This window comes from Cuculus canorus, chromosome 12 (genome assembly GCF_017976375.1).
Source record: "Cuculus canorus isolate bCucCan1 chromosome 12, bCucCan1.pri, whole genome shotgun sequence".
Lineage (NCBI taxonomy): Eukaryota > Metazoa > Chordata > Aves > Cuculiformes > Cuculidae > Cuculus > Cuculus canorus.
In genome coordinates this window covers 122,464-140,665 of record NC_071412.1, presented here as the reverse complement: position 1 = coordinate 140,665, position 18,202 = coordinate 122,464, and the positions used below count along the sequence as shown (strand labels likewise).

Genomic DNA, 18,202 nt, shown 5'->3' with positions numbered 1-18,202 from the left:
GATAAAGATATTGAACAGGACTGGACCCAGCACTGAGCCCAGTGGACACCACTTGAAGTTCTTCATGCTAAATGGGACCTAGAGCAGATCCTACTCCATCTTCAGTCTTTGTTTTGTCAGAACTGAGGATACATGTGAACAACTATTTAGTGCAAGGTTATTATAATATGCTATTCTTTCCCAATCTTTTTGGACTGTGATACTTTGGAAATGCAGGTGTGATAACTGTATATACTGCCTTGTTTGGAGGAGGATTTGAAGAGGTTAGAGATTCCTTACTTTTCAGTGGTAGCCTGTGGCTATGTTATATTTAAGCGACTATAGAATCACAGCTTCAGAGTCTCCAGGTGCTTTAAACGTGTTTTTTTCAGCACCATTCACAGGAATAATCTTTCTCATGAAGGCAGTGGCCAATAAATACCTGCAAAAGAAGGAAAATCAGTAGTTTAAATAAAGGACTGAGTTTTAGAGCCTTTGTTTCCCCTAGGAAGCCTAGTGCTGAAGCCTTAAGGCCAAGTACTTAAAGAAATATTTTCATGGAACTGATTGCTCAGATTTTGAAACTAGAGAAAAATAGGTACCTCTGTGATGCCGTCTGTAAGGCTCTCTGCCCAGTGTGTATTCAACAGTTAAAAAAACCCCAAACAACTAGACAATAAACAGGAGAGGCAATGAATTAAGCACATAGATGCACAAAATATAACAAACAGTTAAGCAGAGGCAGTAACAAAGACCAAAATTCTTAAATCAAGGAAGTTCTTACAGGAATCACTGAAATATAACCTTTAAGAGGTTTGTCCAGATTCTTGCATGATCTGTGGTAATAATTTTTTATTTTCTTGTCAGAATGGGTCTTATACAAAAAAAGTAAGTTTATGAGATTTTTTTGAGGGAGGGTTGTGGAACTGTACAAAAAATATTGCATGATTTTTAGAGGAAACAAACCCAGTTCTGCACTCCACAACCTAGATACAAACGTTATTTTAAATGTCTTCTCATTGTATAACTACAAGATGGCCACGTGTGACACAATGCAAATAACTGCTAATAATTAGAACTATAACTGATTGTTATAAAACCTTTGTTTTTTAATTTAAGCCAGACATTGATCTATGCAATTATTTCTTTAACTGTTGAGCTGTTACATATAACCTTTATAATCAACAAAACCGCTTTCACTTAGTTTCTCTTTCATACTGACTCTTAAAAAAATTATATAAATATACTTTTCCATAGACACACAGAAACATTGGGGTTGGAAGGGACCTCTAGAAGTCTCTAGTCAAACCTTGTTTCCTCAGTGCAGCATCAACTGTAGTGCATTAGCCAGGACTGTGTCTAGTTAGGTCTAGAGTATCTCCAGGGACAGAGACTCCACAGCATCTCTGGGCAACTTGTTCTTGTGTTTGACCACCGTTGGAGTCAGAACATTTCTTCTAACACTTATGTTTCCTGAATTTCAGTCATAGAATCATAAAATGGTTTGAGTTGGAAAGGACCTTAAAGATCATCTAATTCCACCCTCTCTGCCATGGGCAGGGACACCTCCCACTGGACCAGGCTGCCCAAAGCCCCATCACACCTGGCCTGGAACACCTCCAGGGATGGCGCAGCCACAGCTTCCCTGGGCAACCTGGACCAGCATCTCCCCACCCTCACTGTGAAGAATTTCCTCCTTATGTCTAGTCTAAATCTCCCCCTCTCCAATTTATAGCCAGGCGCTTGCCCACTGCTGCTCGTCCTGTCCTCTCTCAGCCTCTTCTCATAGGTGAGATGCTCCAAGCCCTTCATCGCTTGCTCCCTCATACTGGGAAAGCCAGACACAAGCCTTACGAGGAGCGGCTGGGGGAACTGAGGTTGTTTAGCCTTGAGAAGAGGAGGCTGAGACGAGACCTTATTGCTCTCTACTACTAGCTGAAAGGAGAGAGAAGTGCGTGCTGGCCTCTTCTCCCAAGTGACAGGGGACAGGACAAGGGGGAATGGCCTCAAGCTCCGCCAGGGGAGGGTCAGGTTGGATATCAGAAAAAAAATTTTAACAGAAAGGGTCATCGGGCCCTGGCAGAGGCTGCCCGGGGGGGGGGGGGGGGGGAGTCACCATCCCTGGAGGTGTTTAGAAGACGGGCAGAGGAGGTGTTCAGGGACATGGTATAGTGGTTGGTAGGAATGGTTGGACTTGATGATCTGAGAGGTCTTTTCCAACCTTGTGATTCTATGATAACTGGACCTGGTGCTCCCTGCTGCTTCCCTGGGAGGAGGGGGCGGATCGCTGCCTAACAGAGGCTGTTGGTCTAACAGAATCTGTGTTTAAGTAGTCAGATTGTGCCCTGGCAATGGAATCCACAGGGCTGATAAAAAAAGAGACATGGTGACATCTGCTCTCGTGAAACCTCACCTGGAGTACTGCTTTCAGTTCCCGAGTACTCAGCTCACAGAGGACATGGATCTGTTAGAGTGAGTCCAGAGGAGGGCCATGAGGATGATCAAAGGGCTGGAGCACCTTTATGAGGACAGGCTGAAAGATTTGTTCAGCCTGGAGAAGAGAAGGCTCTGCGGAGACTTTATAGCACCCTTCCAGTACTTCAAGGGGGCCTATAGGAAAGCTGGGGAGGCACTCGAAAAAAGTTGCCAGAGAAGCTGTGGAGGGGTTCAAGCCCAGGCTGGGTGAAGCTTTGGGCAACCAGGTCCAGTGGAAAGTGTCCCTGCCCATGGCAGAGGAGTTGGAACTACACGATCTTTAAGGTCCCTTCCAACCCAAACCATTCTATGATTCTGTCTTCCGAACTGTGCCCGTCGAACGAGACAGCGACGGACGGGGACCCTTCGGGCAGCGCGGCCGCCTCGGGACGCCCCGTTCCTGCTCCCCACCGAGCAGCCCAGGCAACGGGGATGGCGAGAGGCCGGAAGGGACGAAGGCGGTGCCGGCCACACCCGGGCTGCATCGCCGGTGCCGGGCAATGAGCGGGCGGTAGGGGCGGGGCCGGCGGGGCGGAGCGGCGGCCCCGGGGCGGCAGGAAGCGAGCGGCCGCGCCCCGTCCGAGGGGCGACATGGCGGCCGAGGAGAGCGATGGGATGAGCCTGGCGAAGCCGTACTATGGCTGTGAGTATCGGCTGCCCTGGGGCTGGGGGCGCTGAGAGAGGGGGCGGCTCCGGTTCCCCGCCGTCCCGGGAATGGAGGAAGGGTTGGGGGCGGCTCCGGTTCCCCGCCGTCCCGGGGGTGGAGGAAGGGTTGGGGGCGGCTCCGGTTCCCCGCCGTCCCGGGGATGGAGGAAGGGTTGGGGGCGGCTCCGGTTCCCCGCCGTCCCGGGGATGGAGGAAGGGTTGGGGGCGGCTCCGGTTCCCCGGCGTCCCGGGGGTGGAGGAAGGGTTGGGGGCGGCTCCGGTTCCCCGGCGTCCCGGGGGTGGAGGAAGGGTTGGGGGCGGCTCCGGTTCCCCGGCGTCCCGGGGGTGGAGGAAGGGTTGGGGGCGGCTCCGGTTCCCCGCCGTCCCGGGGATGGAGAGGAGCGGGGGCTGGGGCGGCTCCGCTTCCCCGCGCCGGGCGCCACCCAAGATGTCCGCGGCGGGCGGTCCCGGAGGCTCCGCGGCGCCGGGGATGCTGCGAGCGGGGCGCCCTCCCCGCGGGGCTCCGTTCGAGCCGCGGTCCCGGTTGTGCCAGGTGCGGGACGATTCCTGTTTGGCGAGTTGGTCCGTAACACCTGAGAAGTTCCGGTTTTCTGTCGGGAGTGGGTGGGGGGGTTGGGCTGCGGGAGCGGGGGGGACTTGGGCGCTGCCCCTGGGGTCTGGGTGCACCCAATACGGCAAACCGGCACGGCCCCTGTCCGAGACAACCCGCGTGGGGGGGGACCTGGATGATTCCCCTCCAGATGAGGATCTTGAGAAGTGTTTTTATCTGGTTTAGAGATGGACTGTAAAGATGCAGAAGGGACTGTGAATATAGGCCATTGTCCTTAATCTTTGGCTGCCAAAGTCAGAACAGTCGGAAGGGCCTGGGGTTCTCTGCGCTTTTAAGGAAGAGAAAGCCCTTCATTTTCTTATTTTCTTCTAACTTTGCCTGTTTCTGCGGAATTGAAAGGTGGAAACAGTTGGATTACAGCTGGAGAAATCAGAAAGAGGAGGCAATGAGAAGTTTATGTGACAGGCGAGCAAGGATTGAGGGTGTGGGATCTCCTCTGTTGCCTGTAAAGAACAGATGTATTTGGTTCTTAATTTTTTTGAATCGAGGAAAACCTGTGATAAGTTTCTGTGGGAAAGGTTGGACCTGATTCTTGGTGTGTGTGTTACATTCAGTCTTCAAGCACCTGAGAATGTGTTTTGACTATTTGTAGCTGTCTTGGATAATGAGAGACTTACGGCAGAGGAAATGGATGAGAGGCGACGCCAGAATGTAGCCTATGAATACCTTTGTCATCTGGAGGAAGCAAAGAGGTAAGAATAAGTGGGTTTGAAACTGCTGGTACATGATATTTGGTAAGGGGGATAGATGGGCTGTAGCTTACCTCTTGTCTGTGTTGCTTAGTGACTCTATAGATTTATTTTAAGAAACAAATAAACAACCCCCCTTCAAAAAAGACCCCAATGTGCTTATTTAGCATGTTCTTAAAGACTTCTTATAAAGCGGGCTCCATAGCTTTAGTGTTCCAGTAATTCTAACACTGGAAGTGTTCTTCCTGTTACTTGACTGGTATACGAGATCCAACACAAAAACTGAGACTAACCTTTTAGCTTGGGAACGAAGTGTAGGAGGGGATAGACAAAGATGATGATAGAACGTGTTCTGGCCTGTTGCAGTGAGACAAGGCTCAGCTCGATTGCTTCACTTGGTTTATGTGGACACATGTTCAAATAGAGGGGTTTTCTTACCCTCTGTTGGAAAATATCAGCGTGCAAGGTGAAAATTGAGTTATGTGAATATTCACAAGAAACTGAAGAAATCCATGATGGAAACTTTTCAATTATTGGCTGAGGCTGGTGGTAAGAGTACGTGTCTTATGCACGTGTTTTTGAGTGGCATAAACGGTTTTCGGAAGGCAGAGAAAGCATGAAAAATGAGGATTGCCCAGGCTGCTCAAGCACAGCAGTTGCTGATGACAACATTGAAAAAGTGTGTGATATGATTTGAAAAGGCAGAAGGTTGAGTGTTTGTGCAGTAGCTCAGAACATTCATTTGGAGAGGCAAAGTGTTTGATGCATTCTAATGGAAAAACTGAATGTGAAAAAAGTTTGTGCAGAAACGGTTCAAAAAATGCTGTCAGAAGAATGAAAAGGAATTGTTTGGACCTTCTGTAATGCTTTGAAGATGAACCAGATTTGTTGAATTTGGGAGTTACTTGTGATGAAACTTGGATATTTACGTGTGATCTGGAAACCAAGCGACAGTCAATGCAGTGGAAGTTGGCAACATCTCTAAGACCAAAAAAAAGCATGCATGAGTCGCTTGAAGCTCAAGGCCTTGTTGATTGTTTTCTTCAATGTCCAGGGTATTGTGGTGGCAGAGTGGGTTCCCAGTGGCCAGATGGTAAGTCAGCAGTATTGCATTGAAGTCTTGAAATTGCATGTGTGAGAAGGGAACAACCAGAATTGTGGAGAAATGGGTAGGTTTTGCACCCAGACAATCTGCCAGCCCACAACTCTTTGTCTGTGAAATGTTTTTTAGCTAATAGCATTGTCATCGTGTTCGAGTACCCACCCTGTTTGTCAGACCTGGCTCCCTGCAATTTCTGCCTTTTCCCTAAGATCCACTTGGTGCTCAAAGGAACCCTTTTTTTGTCAGTTGAAGATGTGAAAGCAAAACCAACGGAGATCCTCAACAGCCTTTCTGAAATTGATCTGTGGAATTGCTTTGAACGTTGGAAGCGTTGTATGCAGCTGTGTGTCAATTCAGAAGGCAGCTATTGTGAAGGTGATCGTAGTTGATTTTCCGTATTTGTCAAATAAAAAGCGCTAGAGGGACAGTCTTGTGGTTTTTGTGTTGGACCTTATGTCTTGTTGCGCTACTACCTCGCTACTTATCAATGCATGTGAAGAACTGGTTATACTCTTTCATTCACTTAAATGGAAAGAGTGTATTTCCCTTGCACTTCTCTTACACTGAAACTCCAATTCTTGCATATTTCTTTATGGGTCCCATTTAATAGATCTGTAGTACTTTTCCCTGGATGGTTCTGACTTCTCCCTACTCACTCCCTGTCTTTCTGGAAAATAATAATTTTCTGTCCATACAGCATTGGAAGAGGTCTGAAGTAGTGAGAAGGATCCGAATATATGTAAAAATAACTCCTTCCCTTTGAATCCAAAAGCTTCAGGGTTGAGTGCTAGGTGACAGGGAGAGAGGAGTTGTGCGGTAGTCCGTGTCTGTGCATGAAGAAGCCCCAGATCCACCACTTGTGGACTCTGTCGTTGCCCTCAGTAAATCCTTTCCGAGTTGCTTTCTCTGTTCAGTTCTGTGTCCAGATTTGCAAAAACTTCAGGCAAAAATTCTGAATGCAGCAATAGCTCTAGTATTTTCATTTAAGCTCTTGCTTAATCATGGTGACTTATTCTTTACGTGAATCATCCCTGACTCTCAGTGCCTTGGCCATCTTACCTCTTCTTCTGAGTATTGCCTTGGTATTGGTGGGGCTGAGCAACTGGGCGTTTGACTTTGCCTTGTTTCTGCCAAGGTGCGGCATTTTCACTATTTTGTCTCAAGATGAGCCTTCAGATGTTTCTGATAATGCCTGGTGTTTGTTGGTGTGTTTTGTGAAGAACGGAGCAGCAGCTGTGTCACTCAGCACACGAGCAGTCACGTTACAGCCTTCCTGATGTCCGCCTTGGCAGTCGGAGCATGTGTTTGTTAAGTGGCTGGTCTACTTAGAGAGCTTCAAATCCCTGTTTTCCAACCCTCAGCCTGCGCTTGCTTACTTACCTGCAGGCTGTTCATGCAATTCATGAGGGGGGATTCCTGATTCCTGTAGCTGAAGCCATAACTTGCATGAGAGTTAAAGATTAAATGACCAGAAGGAAGGGAACAGGCTCCTTAGTAAGATACACAGGTGAGAGCATAAAGGCTTAACTTCATGGTCTGCTCCCAAGAGTCAGCCCCCTGCATCCCCATCGAGTAGTCTTTTTCTAAATTGTCCTTTGAATTTTTTTTATTGCTACTAGAACACCTAAAAGAGGGCTCTTGGCTGCAGAAAGGAGCTTAATAAAAACCGCTAAACCAGAACTGTAAGAGGTCATTGTATTTGAAATTCTTGTCTTTGGTCTGAGATTTTCTGCATTTGACTTCTTAGCTGGGGTATTGACTGAGACATAAGGTGTGAATTAGATACCATAGCATTTTGTTTGTGCTGTTGGTTGATTACAGTACCTCAGAGCTGTGGGCACGGATAGGAGGGTTTATAATTTTTCTTTGTAGTGAGAGATTTTCAGATTGGAAATTACCTTGGTGAGGAGAAGGGGAGGACCTAGGAGAAGGGGAAGGTATCTGGTGGGCCCTGTGTCACATGACCAGAAGATGAAGAGGGGAACATTATGAAGGTGATGATGGCTGAGGCAGCATAAGAGGTGGCTGGAGAACAATTCTTGCTGGACCCTTTCTCCCCCTGTAATCATATTATCATATTACATTATAATATTGCACAGAGACACTGTAGTTTACATTTAATATATATTATATATGTGTTTTTTCTTTACCGTAAAGGCACCTAAAAATGACATGAATAGTATCATGCTGGTTTGTACTGCATCAGTGTTGTCAGAGGTTTGTTGTCCCTTCAGCCAAGAAATATGCAAAATTTAGAAGCAGAAGGTTTTTTGTTTTGTAAATGTTAAAAGAATGTAAGGTGAAAACTGACTAGCACCTAGTTCCATACTGACATGAAAAATCCAGCAGAGTCTGGATTTCTGAACTGCCCGATGTAAGAGCACATGTGCAGTGGCGTTGAGTATTGCATTGGAGTGCCTGTCTGCTAAGGACCACACATCAATGGACTTATCAGAAGAACATTGATAACTTCTACTTATTTAATGATATTCCAGCTCTGTTTGTTTCTTCTTGAGCTGTCACTGTTATTATTTAGAAGTTTCTGACTTCAGCTACTGATCATAGAGTCATAGATGATCTTTAAGGCCCCTTCCAACTCAAATCATTCTAATTCCAACCCTCTGCCATGGGCAGGGACACGTCCCACTAGACCAGGCTGTCCAAGGCCCCATCCAACCTGACGTTGAACACCTCCAGGGAAGGAGCAGCCACAGCTTCCCGGGGCAACTTGGACCAGGGCCTCACCACTCTCGCTGTGAAGAATTTCCTCCTCATGTCTAGTCTAAATCTTCCCCTCTCCAATTTAAAGCTGTCCCCCCTTGTCCTATCACTTCATGCCTTTATAAATATAAAGTCCCTTCCCAGCTTTCTTGTAGCAACTTCAGGTACTGGAAGGTCGCTATAAGATCTCCTCTGAGCCTTCTCTTCTCCCGGCTGAACAACCTCAGGTCTCTCAGTCTGTCCTCTTATGGGAGGTGCTCCAGCCCTCTGATCATCCTTGTAGCCCTTCTCTGGACCCATTCCAACAGTTCCATCTCTCTCCTTCTTACGTTGAGGATTCCAGAACTGGACACAGTACTCCAGATGAGGTTACACAAGAGAGGAATAGAGGGGCAGAATCCGCTCCCTCACCCTGCTGGCTGCGTTTCTTTTGATGCAGCCCAGGACACGGTTGGCCTTCTGGGCTGCGAACGCACATTGACAGCTCATGTCAAGCTTCTTGTCAGTCAGCACCCCAAGTCCTTCTCCTCAGGGCAGCTCTCAATCACATCATCTTCCATCCTGTATTGAAACCGCAGATTGCCCCAAGCCAGGTGTAGGACCTTGCCCTTGGCCTTGTTGATCCTCATGGGATTCACACAGGCCCACTTCCACAGCTTCTCCAGGCCCCTCTGGGTGACATCCTGTCCTTCTGGTGTGGCAACTGCACCACTCGGCTTGGTGTCATCTGCAAACTTCCTGAGGGTTCCATAGACTTCTCACTGTCTATGTCATTGACAAAGACGTTAAACAGCACTGGTCCCAGAGGACTGATGTGCAACAGTCTTGTGAAACAGTCAACATTCTTGCTGGTTGGAGAAAGGGAGGCAGGGCATGCAATTCAGTTGCTCAAGATTGTTAGACATTGAAATGAAAATGGAAGGTAAAATGGAGGTTTTGACTAGGGGGAATCCTGTACTATGCTGGGACCAGGTAAGTCTTTATTGAATAAAAATGACTTTATGAATAAATGTTGTTTAATACTTTGGTTTTGGTGTTTTGCGTTTAGTTGTTTGGGCTTTGTTTTGCATTTTGTCTCCAAATCACAGTGATCTATACAGAAAGCTGTGTCAGTGCAGGTAAAACTGTAGGTACTCTGTTCAGTTGTGACGTGGCAGCTTGTCCTCACAGAACGGCAAGCAGCAACCAGAGAGAAATTCTTTTTGTGGTCCTTAGCTAGAAGTCAGGTCGCTGCGCTACAGTATTTGTCTGTGTTGTGTGATAGCCTTTTTCCTATGTGGGTTACTTACTGGGGTATTGTGGCATTTTCATGATTAAGTTAGCACTTACCAATTTTACAAAAGCTTTTTCAAGCTCCATCTTTCGCTGTGGAATATTTTAGGTTCTCCAGACTGTGAACTGGAATGTTGTTTGCTTTAGTTTCATTACCTGCTTGCTGCGTGATGGTACTGTGCTTTTTCCCTGGGACAGTAAGAAACATTTCCATTCTGAATTATGCCCTAAAATAGCATAAGCGTTTTAGTGCCCAGATTATGTGGCTTCCAGTAACTGTAGAACCTTTGCGCCTGAGGATTGTGCTTCTTGTATGCATCAGGGTGGAATCTGCAAGTGTGGGTTTTTTTACTCCTTTTTGGGTTGTTTGTAGGTATTTCCTACTGAGCAAGGAAAGAATGCTGCTTGCTTTGGTTGCTGATTTAATCTGTTCAGGATTGAAGTGTCTGCAGTCAACTGGTAATACCGTTCTTTCTGACGGACTGGAAGGTGGCTTAGTGTAAACTGATGATGCTATTGAGAGACAATATTATTTTGTGCCTGTGTAGTAAGGTCTGAAGGGTCTCTCCCATAGATTGCTTTTCAGTAAGGATTACTTTCTCCTCTCCCTCATGCTTCCGCTCTCTCTTTAAAGTGGGGAGCAGTTTTTATGACTGAAATTACTTTTCTGTGTCTTTAAACAAAAAATAAACCTGAATTGTTTGCCAGATGACCCAGTTAAAATTTGTTTCCTAGAACAAAGCTAACGTTTAAGGAAAAAATTCCAATCTTCATCTTTTTAGGTTTCCCACTTGTAGTTTGAGAGTGTTTGGGTGGATACCTTTCTCTCTTGGAATTTGGTGTAGTCATCCGAAATCTGCTTTAAACAGGTTTCTCTGTTTTTGGAGGTGTAGGGTGCCCAGAAGAAGGAAGAGGAAAAGTGATAGGCAGCACCACTTTCTGGACAGACTGAACACATATGGAGTTAGTGCGAGGTGGGGCATTCTGTAACCTGACTCTGAGTAACTGTGTGAAGCTGGTTCATCAGTCTGTAAAGGTGTAGATAGTTGTTCTTGGAGGAGCTCGTTTGAAGATAAAATATTTAAAATAGTAGACTACAGCTGAAATCTGCTTGTGGAGGAAATGTGATAGATGTTATTTCACACAGAATTTGTCTCAAGAAGCTTCTTCATTGCAAATTAGATTGTTTTTGGAAAGGCAATATGTTGCATTGATTCCGTTCTCTCATTAACCTGAACTGGAAAAAACTGACGTAGTTTAAGTTAAAATCTGTGTCTCATGAGCCTCTGTTAAGAACAAGGCTGTCATAGAGTGCTAGGTACCAATAAGGTAGATTGAGAAAAACATGATTAGGCTTTCTCACTTACTTTTATACAGTTCTCAGTGTGCCTCAGTGAGTGAGTTGTGTGCAGAATATCTTACTTAAATCCTACTTGAATTAATCTGCATATCAGATACAGACAAGTTTCCCCTGGGTTTTGAGGTTGTAAAATTAGCGTGCTATGTTTTGGAGGGTTCCGAGGCTGAAGTGGTAGTAGCAGACGGGAGTGCCATGACCCTGGTGGTGTCAGCTAGAGCTGCACCTGAAGCCTTTGCATTTTTTTCTTTTTTTTTTTGCTTTGTTTTATTGTAAATCTCAAGACAGAAAGAATCGTAATGTAACTCTGGAGTCCCTCAGATAAAAAGAAAGATGAGGATTGTTATGGGTTTTGCTCTCCACACTGTCTTGCTCTCTCCCTTTCCAGACTTAGGCAAACCTGGTTTTGTGTGGGATGGGGTTTCTTTTAGCTTTTAAAAATATTTCTGTTTGCATTGTATGTGAGGAGTCTTAGAATTATAGAATAGTTTGGGTTGGAAGGGGCCTTAACGGTCATCTAGGTCCAACCCCCCTGCCATGGGCAGGGACATACTGCTAGATCAGTCCTGATATCTTCATGTATAATCTAAGTCACAAAATTACAGGAACTGACATGTGGCTGAAAATGACTTGTATAATTCCCACCGAAAGTGACTCCTCTAGGTCAGGTGAGTTGACACAGCAGAACTTAATCTTACGTGGCGTAGACAGCATTCCTCTTTTTAATCCAGGCCGATGAAGACTTTTGTCTTTATTCCTTTATATTTCTATTTTACTCCCACTCATAGATTGGGTCAGGTACTGTTTTGGGGTTTGGTTTTTTGTTTGTGTGTATGGTTTTGCTTTTTTTTTCTCCTGTTTGTGCTGCTGTCAGATAGGGTGCAAGTCCCCTGTTTGATTAATCTGTGAATATTCATAGATAGTATTTTATTATAAATAGGCGTAAGTTGAAGTAGCTGCTGTTTAGCTCTTTTCACTTCATCTAGGGCTTCTTACCAGCAGCTCCTGTTTGGACTTGAGATTTTTCTGCAGTGCCTGTGCTGTTCTGTGGATGACCTCATGCAGCTGGCAAGCAGTGGCTGTCTGGACTGAAAATTGTCTTGGAATGCACATTCAGAACTGTATTTTTCTGACAAGTGGGTGGAGGGAGGTGGGGAAGGACAGTGCTGGAGTACCACCAGCTTTGCCTTACTCTGAATACTTTTTGTTTGACTCACTGGAAAAGAAAGTCAGGCCAGGAGGAGGGAAGCAGCTGTTTGCACCGTGTTCAGTTTGGAGACCAGAGTTTGGCGGGACTGTGGTTTCTGAAGGAATATTGCCTGTAATGCAGGAGAGAGCAACCCAAAATAACCAAAACAGGTAGTTGTCACGTAGCAGTTCTTGACTATTGGATACTGTGGAGTGCTGTGTATAACCATTACTTGCAAGAAGTCCACTTAGTGTTGAGGTACTAACATCCCTGATGTGACTTTTCCTGCACAAACTGTTCCGAAATGCATTTAAATTTCCATCTGCTTCTCCAGAAGAGAATGCTCCTGCTGTGATAGATTCATTTTACTTTGTTGTTGTTGCGTCTCTGAGCTTTTTCATCTTCTTGGGTGATTCCTGATTTACTCGGAGTTTGTAGAATGAGTTATTTTGGAGAGAAGTGTATGTTTGGGATTTCTGCATGGCTATCTAAGGCATTTGCTCCGGTGAACTGGATGAAGAGCTGAGACTGCCGTCAAGTTTTCTGTTCTGATCCTGTGTGAGAATGTATGCTAAGTCTGCAATTGTACTGGAACTAAAAATATTTGTGATGCGTAGAGGCAATGATCTGCTGGAGTACGAGGTCCCTCTTTGTTTCAAAAAAAATTGATAGTATGATTTGTGCAAAAAATCCCATCCCTGTGGTGTTGGCAGCGCAGAGCGGTGCGAAGGCCTTTAAGCCATAGCTTCTTTCAGAAGTCTTGTGCAGACACTCTTGGAGGGAGAACTGCTGCCCTCTCACTCTGGCTGCTGCTTCTTCTGTGGTTCTTCTGCAGCTGTGCGTGTTTTCCTGCTGATGGGAACTGTGTTGGAAGGACAAAATGGATGTGAACGGAAGCATCTAAATGTGGAGACACCACATACTGTAAGGGAAGGGCTGTTAGAGTGACCTCTCTTTAAAAATGTCCCAATTAGCAGGTGGCCATCAAGACCCCAGCACAGTTGCATTTGGTTTCATGACACAGCCTTGGAGACAGCACAGTGAACAGATCTGGATGAGTTGTGAGGGTGGCACAAGACAGGCAGTCATCACTTCCAGCTACAAAAGGCTGTCAGAAGACCTGCCTGTAGCCTGTAAAATCTGCATGCGATGGCCAACTGAAGAAGAACCCAGGAGGAGCGAGGAGAACTTGAAAACTGGCATCTCCATCCTGGGTCTGCTAATGCTTCTTGTTGGGCCAGGCACAGTGGCCTGCTGCTGGGCGGACAGCTTCAGCATCTTTCTCCTGCTTGCCTGGTTGCTGGACAGACTTCTTGGGCACCAAATACTTTCTGGTGCTTTTGGGTGTGAGATTGCATGAAACCTGTTCCATTTTCAGGTTTTATGTCAAAGCAATCAGCTTCTCCCTCGGGTAAGGTCTGGCATATTTTGCTGTGTTGTTGGTACAAGGGTGTAACTGCATTTCCTACTCATTTGCCACCTTACAGGCTCACTAGACGCTGACTTTAGACCTAAGCTGCATGTAAGACCTTTTTCTTTTCTGAGGCAGGTGATAAAGATTTAAATTTCTATTTCAGTTTGTTAGATTTCTCACAACTATTTGTGAGAAATTGAAATTTGAAATTGAAATTAAGGGTGCTGCTTTGGACAGAGAGCTAGAGAGAGAATTATAAACCAATGGACAGTCAAAACATGCTTTAGGAAACAAATCTTGCTCAGTAGAGTATTTCAAATGATAATTCTCTTTGTTTTTACTGGTGTAATTTTAATACTTGTAAAGGTACATGACAAAATGTCATACTGATTTGAGCAAAGCCCTGTGTGTTCCCAGGTGTGATTTCAGATTAGCCTGCTTTGGAAAACTTCAAGGATTTGATTTTGAACACTGTGTCTTAATGATGATCTTGTTTCCCAGGGTGTTAACTGTTATGCCACTACAGAAGCCAACTTGTCTTCCCCTACTCCCCCACTGTGAATTTGAATATGTGCTTTGAAGAGTGGAATTCTAAATAAGTATTGTTGGTACCTTCCTTTAGTGTGGACACCTGCTGTCCGGAATGTGCTGGTGTCCCACAGTCCACTTGTGAGCCTTTCTGTAGGATGAGCTGTCAGGCAGAAAATGGTAGTGTTCAAAACGCTGTGTCAGTGTGGACGCTTGACAGGGCGGGGGAAAGATGGATTTTCTTTGTTGAGGTTTTGTTGTTCTGAGTGGAATAGTTGGTATTCTGAAAGACTCTCTATGATGCAATTTATCATGTTTATAGTACAGATTGAATGAGTGGGCAGCTTCTTCACATTTCCAGCTTCTGATTGATGGTTATGCTGTGGTGCCTGAAACTTCATTTGGCAGAGGGGTATGCCCTCTTCTTGTTACAGTTTTTCTACCATTCACCAGATTCTTGCGAAATTTTCACGCTAGAGGAGCCTCATGAATAAGACGTTATCCAAACCTCTGCTGGAGGAAGATGATCTTGCTGCTTGCCAAAAATCCTTCACTGCAAACTTCTCTCTGCTAAAATAGCAGTTCTTTTCAGCACAGAGAGAGGTACATTATGTTACAGGTTCTTGCTTTTCAAAAGGTAGATATCTGGAAATTGTGAAACCAGCTAATTGACTGCCCAAACTTGAAGTGTGGGAATGTTTTGGAGTCTTTGCCGCTGTGGTCTGTTTTTCATTTTGGCTTTGGTAGATCAGGTGCAAATTTTCCGTTTATTTTCTTGTGAACAGAACTATCATTTTACCTTTCACTTACCCTCCAAATTACTGAAAGGAGAATGAAGCCACTTTTTGGTCTTTCCCCAAGCACTCCTTTGCAGTACTAAAAAAGTCTCTACATCAGATACACATGCTGTGGCATCTTTTTCCTTCTTGCTTGGAATAATCCTAGCTGGATAACTTTGTTTTATGTGCCTTTTGCATCAGCATTATGACATTGACAGAGCTAGAACATAAAGGTAACCAATGTTGATTTTTCTTGAGACTCCAGGGAGTGAGAGGTCAGCCAGCATCTAGGTGGATTGGTCAATGCATTAACCATTGGGGTTTTTTTTTCCAGTAAGAGGTTTTCCTGCTTCAGCTTTTAGCTGTTGTTTCTTATTATCTTTCTCTAGTTATCACTGCTGCTCTTGCATATAGTCTACTTATACTGACTGGTACTAGTTAAGGGTTCAGTTTTCTTTTTGTGCCAGAACATACTGCGTGGTGGTTCTGTCATGAAATGAGCAGTGTTCCTTCGAAGTGTTGTCCAGTTTTTTTAATTGGCTGCTCTACTGTTTGTGTTTATTAAATTGGGTATTCTTGCAACAATTTCTGGAGAGGTGGGTTGCCAGTTCTTCTTCCTCAGGCTTATCTATAATCAGTCAAAGAGGAAGAAAGTAACTTTTCCTTTCTTTCCCACATTTTTCCCATTGTTTCAAGGTTAGCTAGACTTTTGGCATTTTTGCAAGTCTAAGCAAAAATGTGTGCCATGTGATGGATATTAAGTTTCTTTATCTAAAACTTCAGTTCTGGTTAAAATTGGCCTATGATACTGTTGAAAAGCATGACACCTTTGTATGACTTGTCACAATCGTTGATAATGCTGTATAGGGGAAAAGTAAGTTGGTAGTTGACATGACTGATGTTAATTCTTTTTTCCTTGCTAATGGAGCAGTGTTTCCTTTAAAAGCTTAAAGGCAGCATTGCTTGAAAGACTGACTGCCTGACAATTCTTTGAGTTAAGTTTTTGCTGTCCTGTCCTCTCAAGGAAGGCCTGATCCTAAATGGTAGCTGACGGTAGATGCTCAAAGATCTTTTTCTAGGAGGGGGATCTGTATTTTGGAGCAGTAAGGCTGACTTGATTATAAAGGTGCAATTACTACTTCAATTTGAGCTAGCTTCTGTAAGATTGGAGGGCTCACGATTACCTATGTAGTCATGTGATGAGATTTGATTGAAGAATTAATTCTTGGTTAAAATATCTCTTTTCTGTGCTGGTGAGAGGGAGAGACTGTAGTGTAAACCGAAGGATGAAAAAACAATTAAAGGTTTCTGTGGAAAGCTTATTGATGGCAAATTCTAATGCCTGATGTCTAAAGGGAGTAGAGGCTGCTGCCCATCAGCCAGGTTTGCCCCAGCCCTGTGAGACTCGAGAAATGCTTTCCTCTTGTTCATCTGGAAATTCCACATTTATTTCTGTCTTTTAAAAATGACAGGTGTTAATTTTAATATGAGCATGTGAGCTTTTAAATATAAAAGCTACTATGTAATGCTTTCTGAAGGCATGGCTTTTTCCTCTAGTCTAGCAAATGGTTAAGCAATGCTGCACCATAGGAGCGTTATTGTATGTAGATTGTCCTAGTTTTGCAGTTATATTAACACCCACTTAGGAACTTGTTGAAACAGGTATGAGTACATTGAGACGGCTTAGGTTCTGATTATGGGCTATTTATATTACTTCACGGAGGTGCCTAAACAAAACTCACTGCCTCTATGCCCTTCCTTAAGGCGTTAAATGATTCAGAGGCATATTGCTTCTACTTTGATTTTAGGTCTTCCTAGGTCTAACAAAGTGGGTGGGTTGTTTTTATTGCCCCGATAAGGTTCTTGGGAGGGTATTATGAACCCTGTCACTAGAATTTGGATTCTAGGGTTTGAGTAGCTCTGTGTCCTCTTGGGAGTCTGATCTCAGGCATGCAAGTAACAAAAGCTCTTGCCCTGCTCAGAAGGAGTGGGGAAGAGGGTTGCTTATTGGGGGCAGGGAGAGTTGGACTGGGTCTCAGGAGGTCCATTCCAGCCTCGGAGATTCTGTGAAGGTTGGGTTGAAGCACAGGAAATGGAGCCATGTGGAACAGAGGAAGAGCATGAACGGTAGCGTTTGTCTTGCTTTAACTGTATCTTTTGGATAATGGCCCAGATTTATGTCATGTTTTCTCTATCATTCATTCAGTTACTGTCTGCATTTTTCTAAAACTTTAAGAACTACTAAGTTATTTTGAGAGGAAAGCAGCAAACCCCAGGAAAGTAATAGTTTGTGGAAGAATAAGTTTCTCTTTGTAGTTCATGTACAGAAGCTGGCAGCTATTCCCGGGAACCTTCCTGGTAAGCGCTACTCCTTGTTGCTTTTCCCAGACTCTCCATCCTGCTTTGGTTTGCAAGCGCCCTTTCTCTTGGGCTCAGGTGATGCTCCACAGCGTAATGGTGTCTCAGTTTGAATTTAAAAGTGCTCTCTCAGTTTAACTGTCTAAAATCCACAGTTTTTCATTTGCAGCAGAGGCTTCTTTGAGAACGTTCTGCTCAAGAATCTGTGGAAACCTGCTTTATTTTCAGTCACTTCAAGAGAGTTTGCAATCCTATTTATAGAATTAACCTGAGGAAATATGACAGTCTAAGTCCTAAAACACTGTTTCTGTCACATTAGAAAGTGTGGTACTCTAGCTCTTGAGAAGCTTGCAGGAAAACTAATGCTTTCCAGGATAAACTATGCTTAAACTAGCAACTTCCTAAATATACTTTTTCTTCAAAATCGGCACTGCGCCTGAAATACTAAATACAAGGTCCGTGAGACTTTTGAGGTTGTTAATATTATTTTCACTTGGACTAGAGGGACTCGGTGTTCTTTGCTGTGTGGAAGCTTCTAAAATACTGAGGTATTTTGTTTTATACCTTATTTGAAACTTTCGATGAGATTTGTGTGTGTCCTGAGTTAATGCCTTCTGCACTCCCATCCTTTCACTGCATAAAATTTGTAAACTGTTCCCATTGAATACTGAACTGTCAAAACTTGTTGAACTGGTTTGCTTTCTGTAACTTGTACTTTGACTCAGTTTCTTACTCCCTGAACGTGTCCTTTGGGTTATATTTGTTTTCTGTACCTTACAGGCTTTGCCTAAACAGTGTGCCTATTGTTTTTCCACGTTAGGTGGCAGGGAGTGCAAAGGTAAGTTGGGAGAGAATGTGGCTGTGCATCATCTGGTGTTTGGTGGCTGGTGAGTGCCTTTCACGTATGTCGACAGAGAGTCAAGAGGAGGGCTACAAAAATGATCGGAACCTGCTCTGTGAGGAAACGCTGAGAGTTAGGGCTTCTAACCTTGGGAAAGAAAAGACTTTGGGAAGACCTCATGACAGTTTTCCGGTACTTAAGGGGTTGCTACAAAGATGACAG

At 44.6% G+C, this 18,202-nt stretch overlaps 1 protein-coding gene across 1 annotated transcript in view; it reads left to right on the top strand.

Annotated features, from left to right (window-relative positions):
- Positions 1-2,968: 2,968 nt before the first annotated feature.
- The window catches only part of IQGAP1 (IQ motif containing GTPase activating protein 1), a 64,559-nt gene continuing 49,325 nt past the window's right edge, over positions 2,969-18,202 (top strand). Inside the window, exons 1-2 of the mRNA XM_054077383.1 lie at positions 2,969-3,097; positions 4,323-4,422. Of these exons, the coding sequence (XP_053933358.1) occupies positions 3,046-3,097; positions 4,323-4,422 (152 nt within the window). The 5' untranslated portion in view covers positions 2,969-3,045. The remainder of the gene's footprint in view (positions 3,098-4,322; positions 4,423-18,202) is intronic.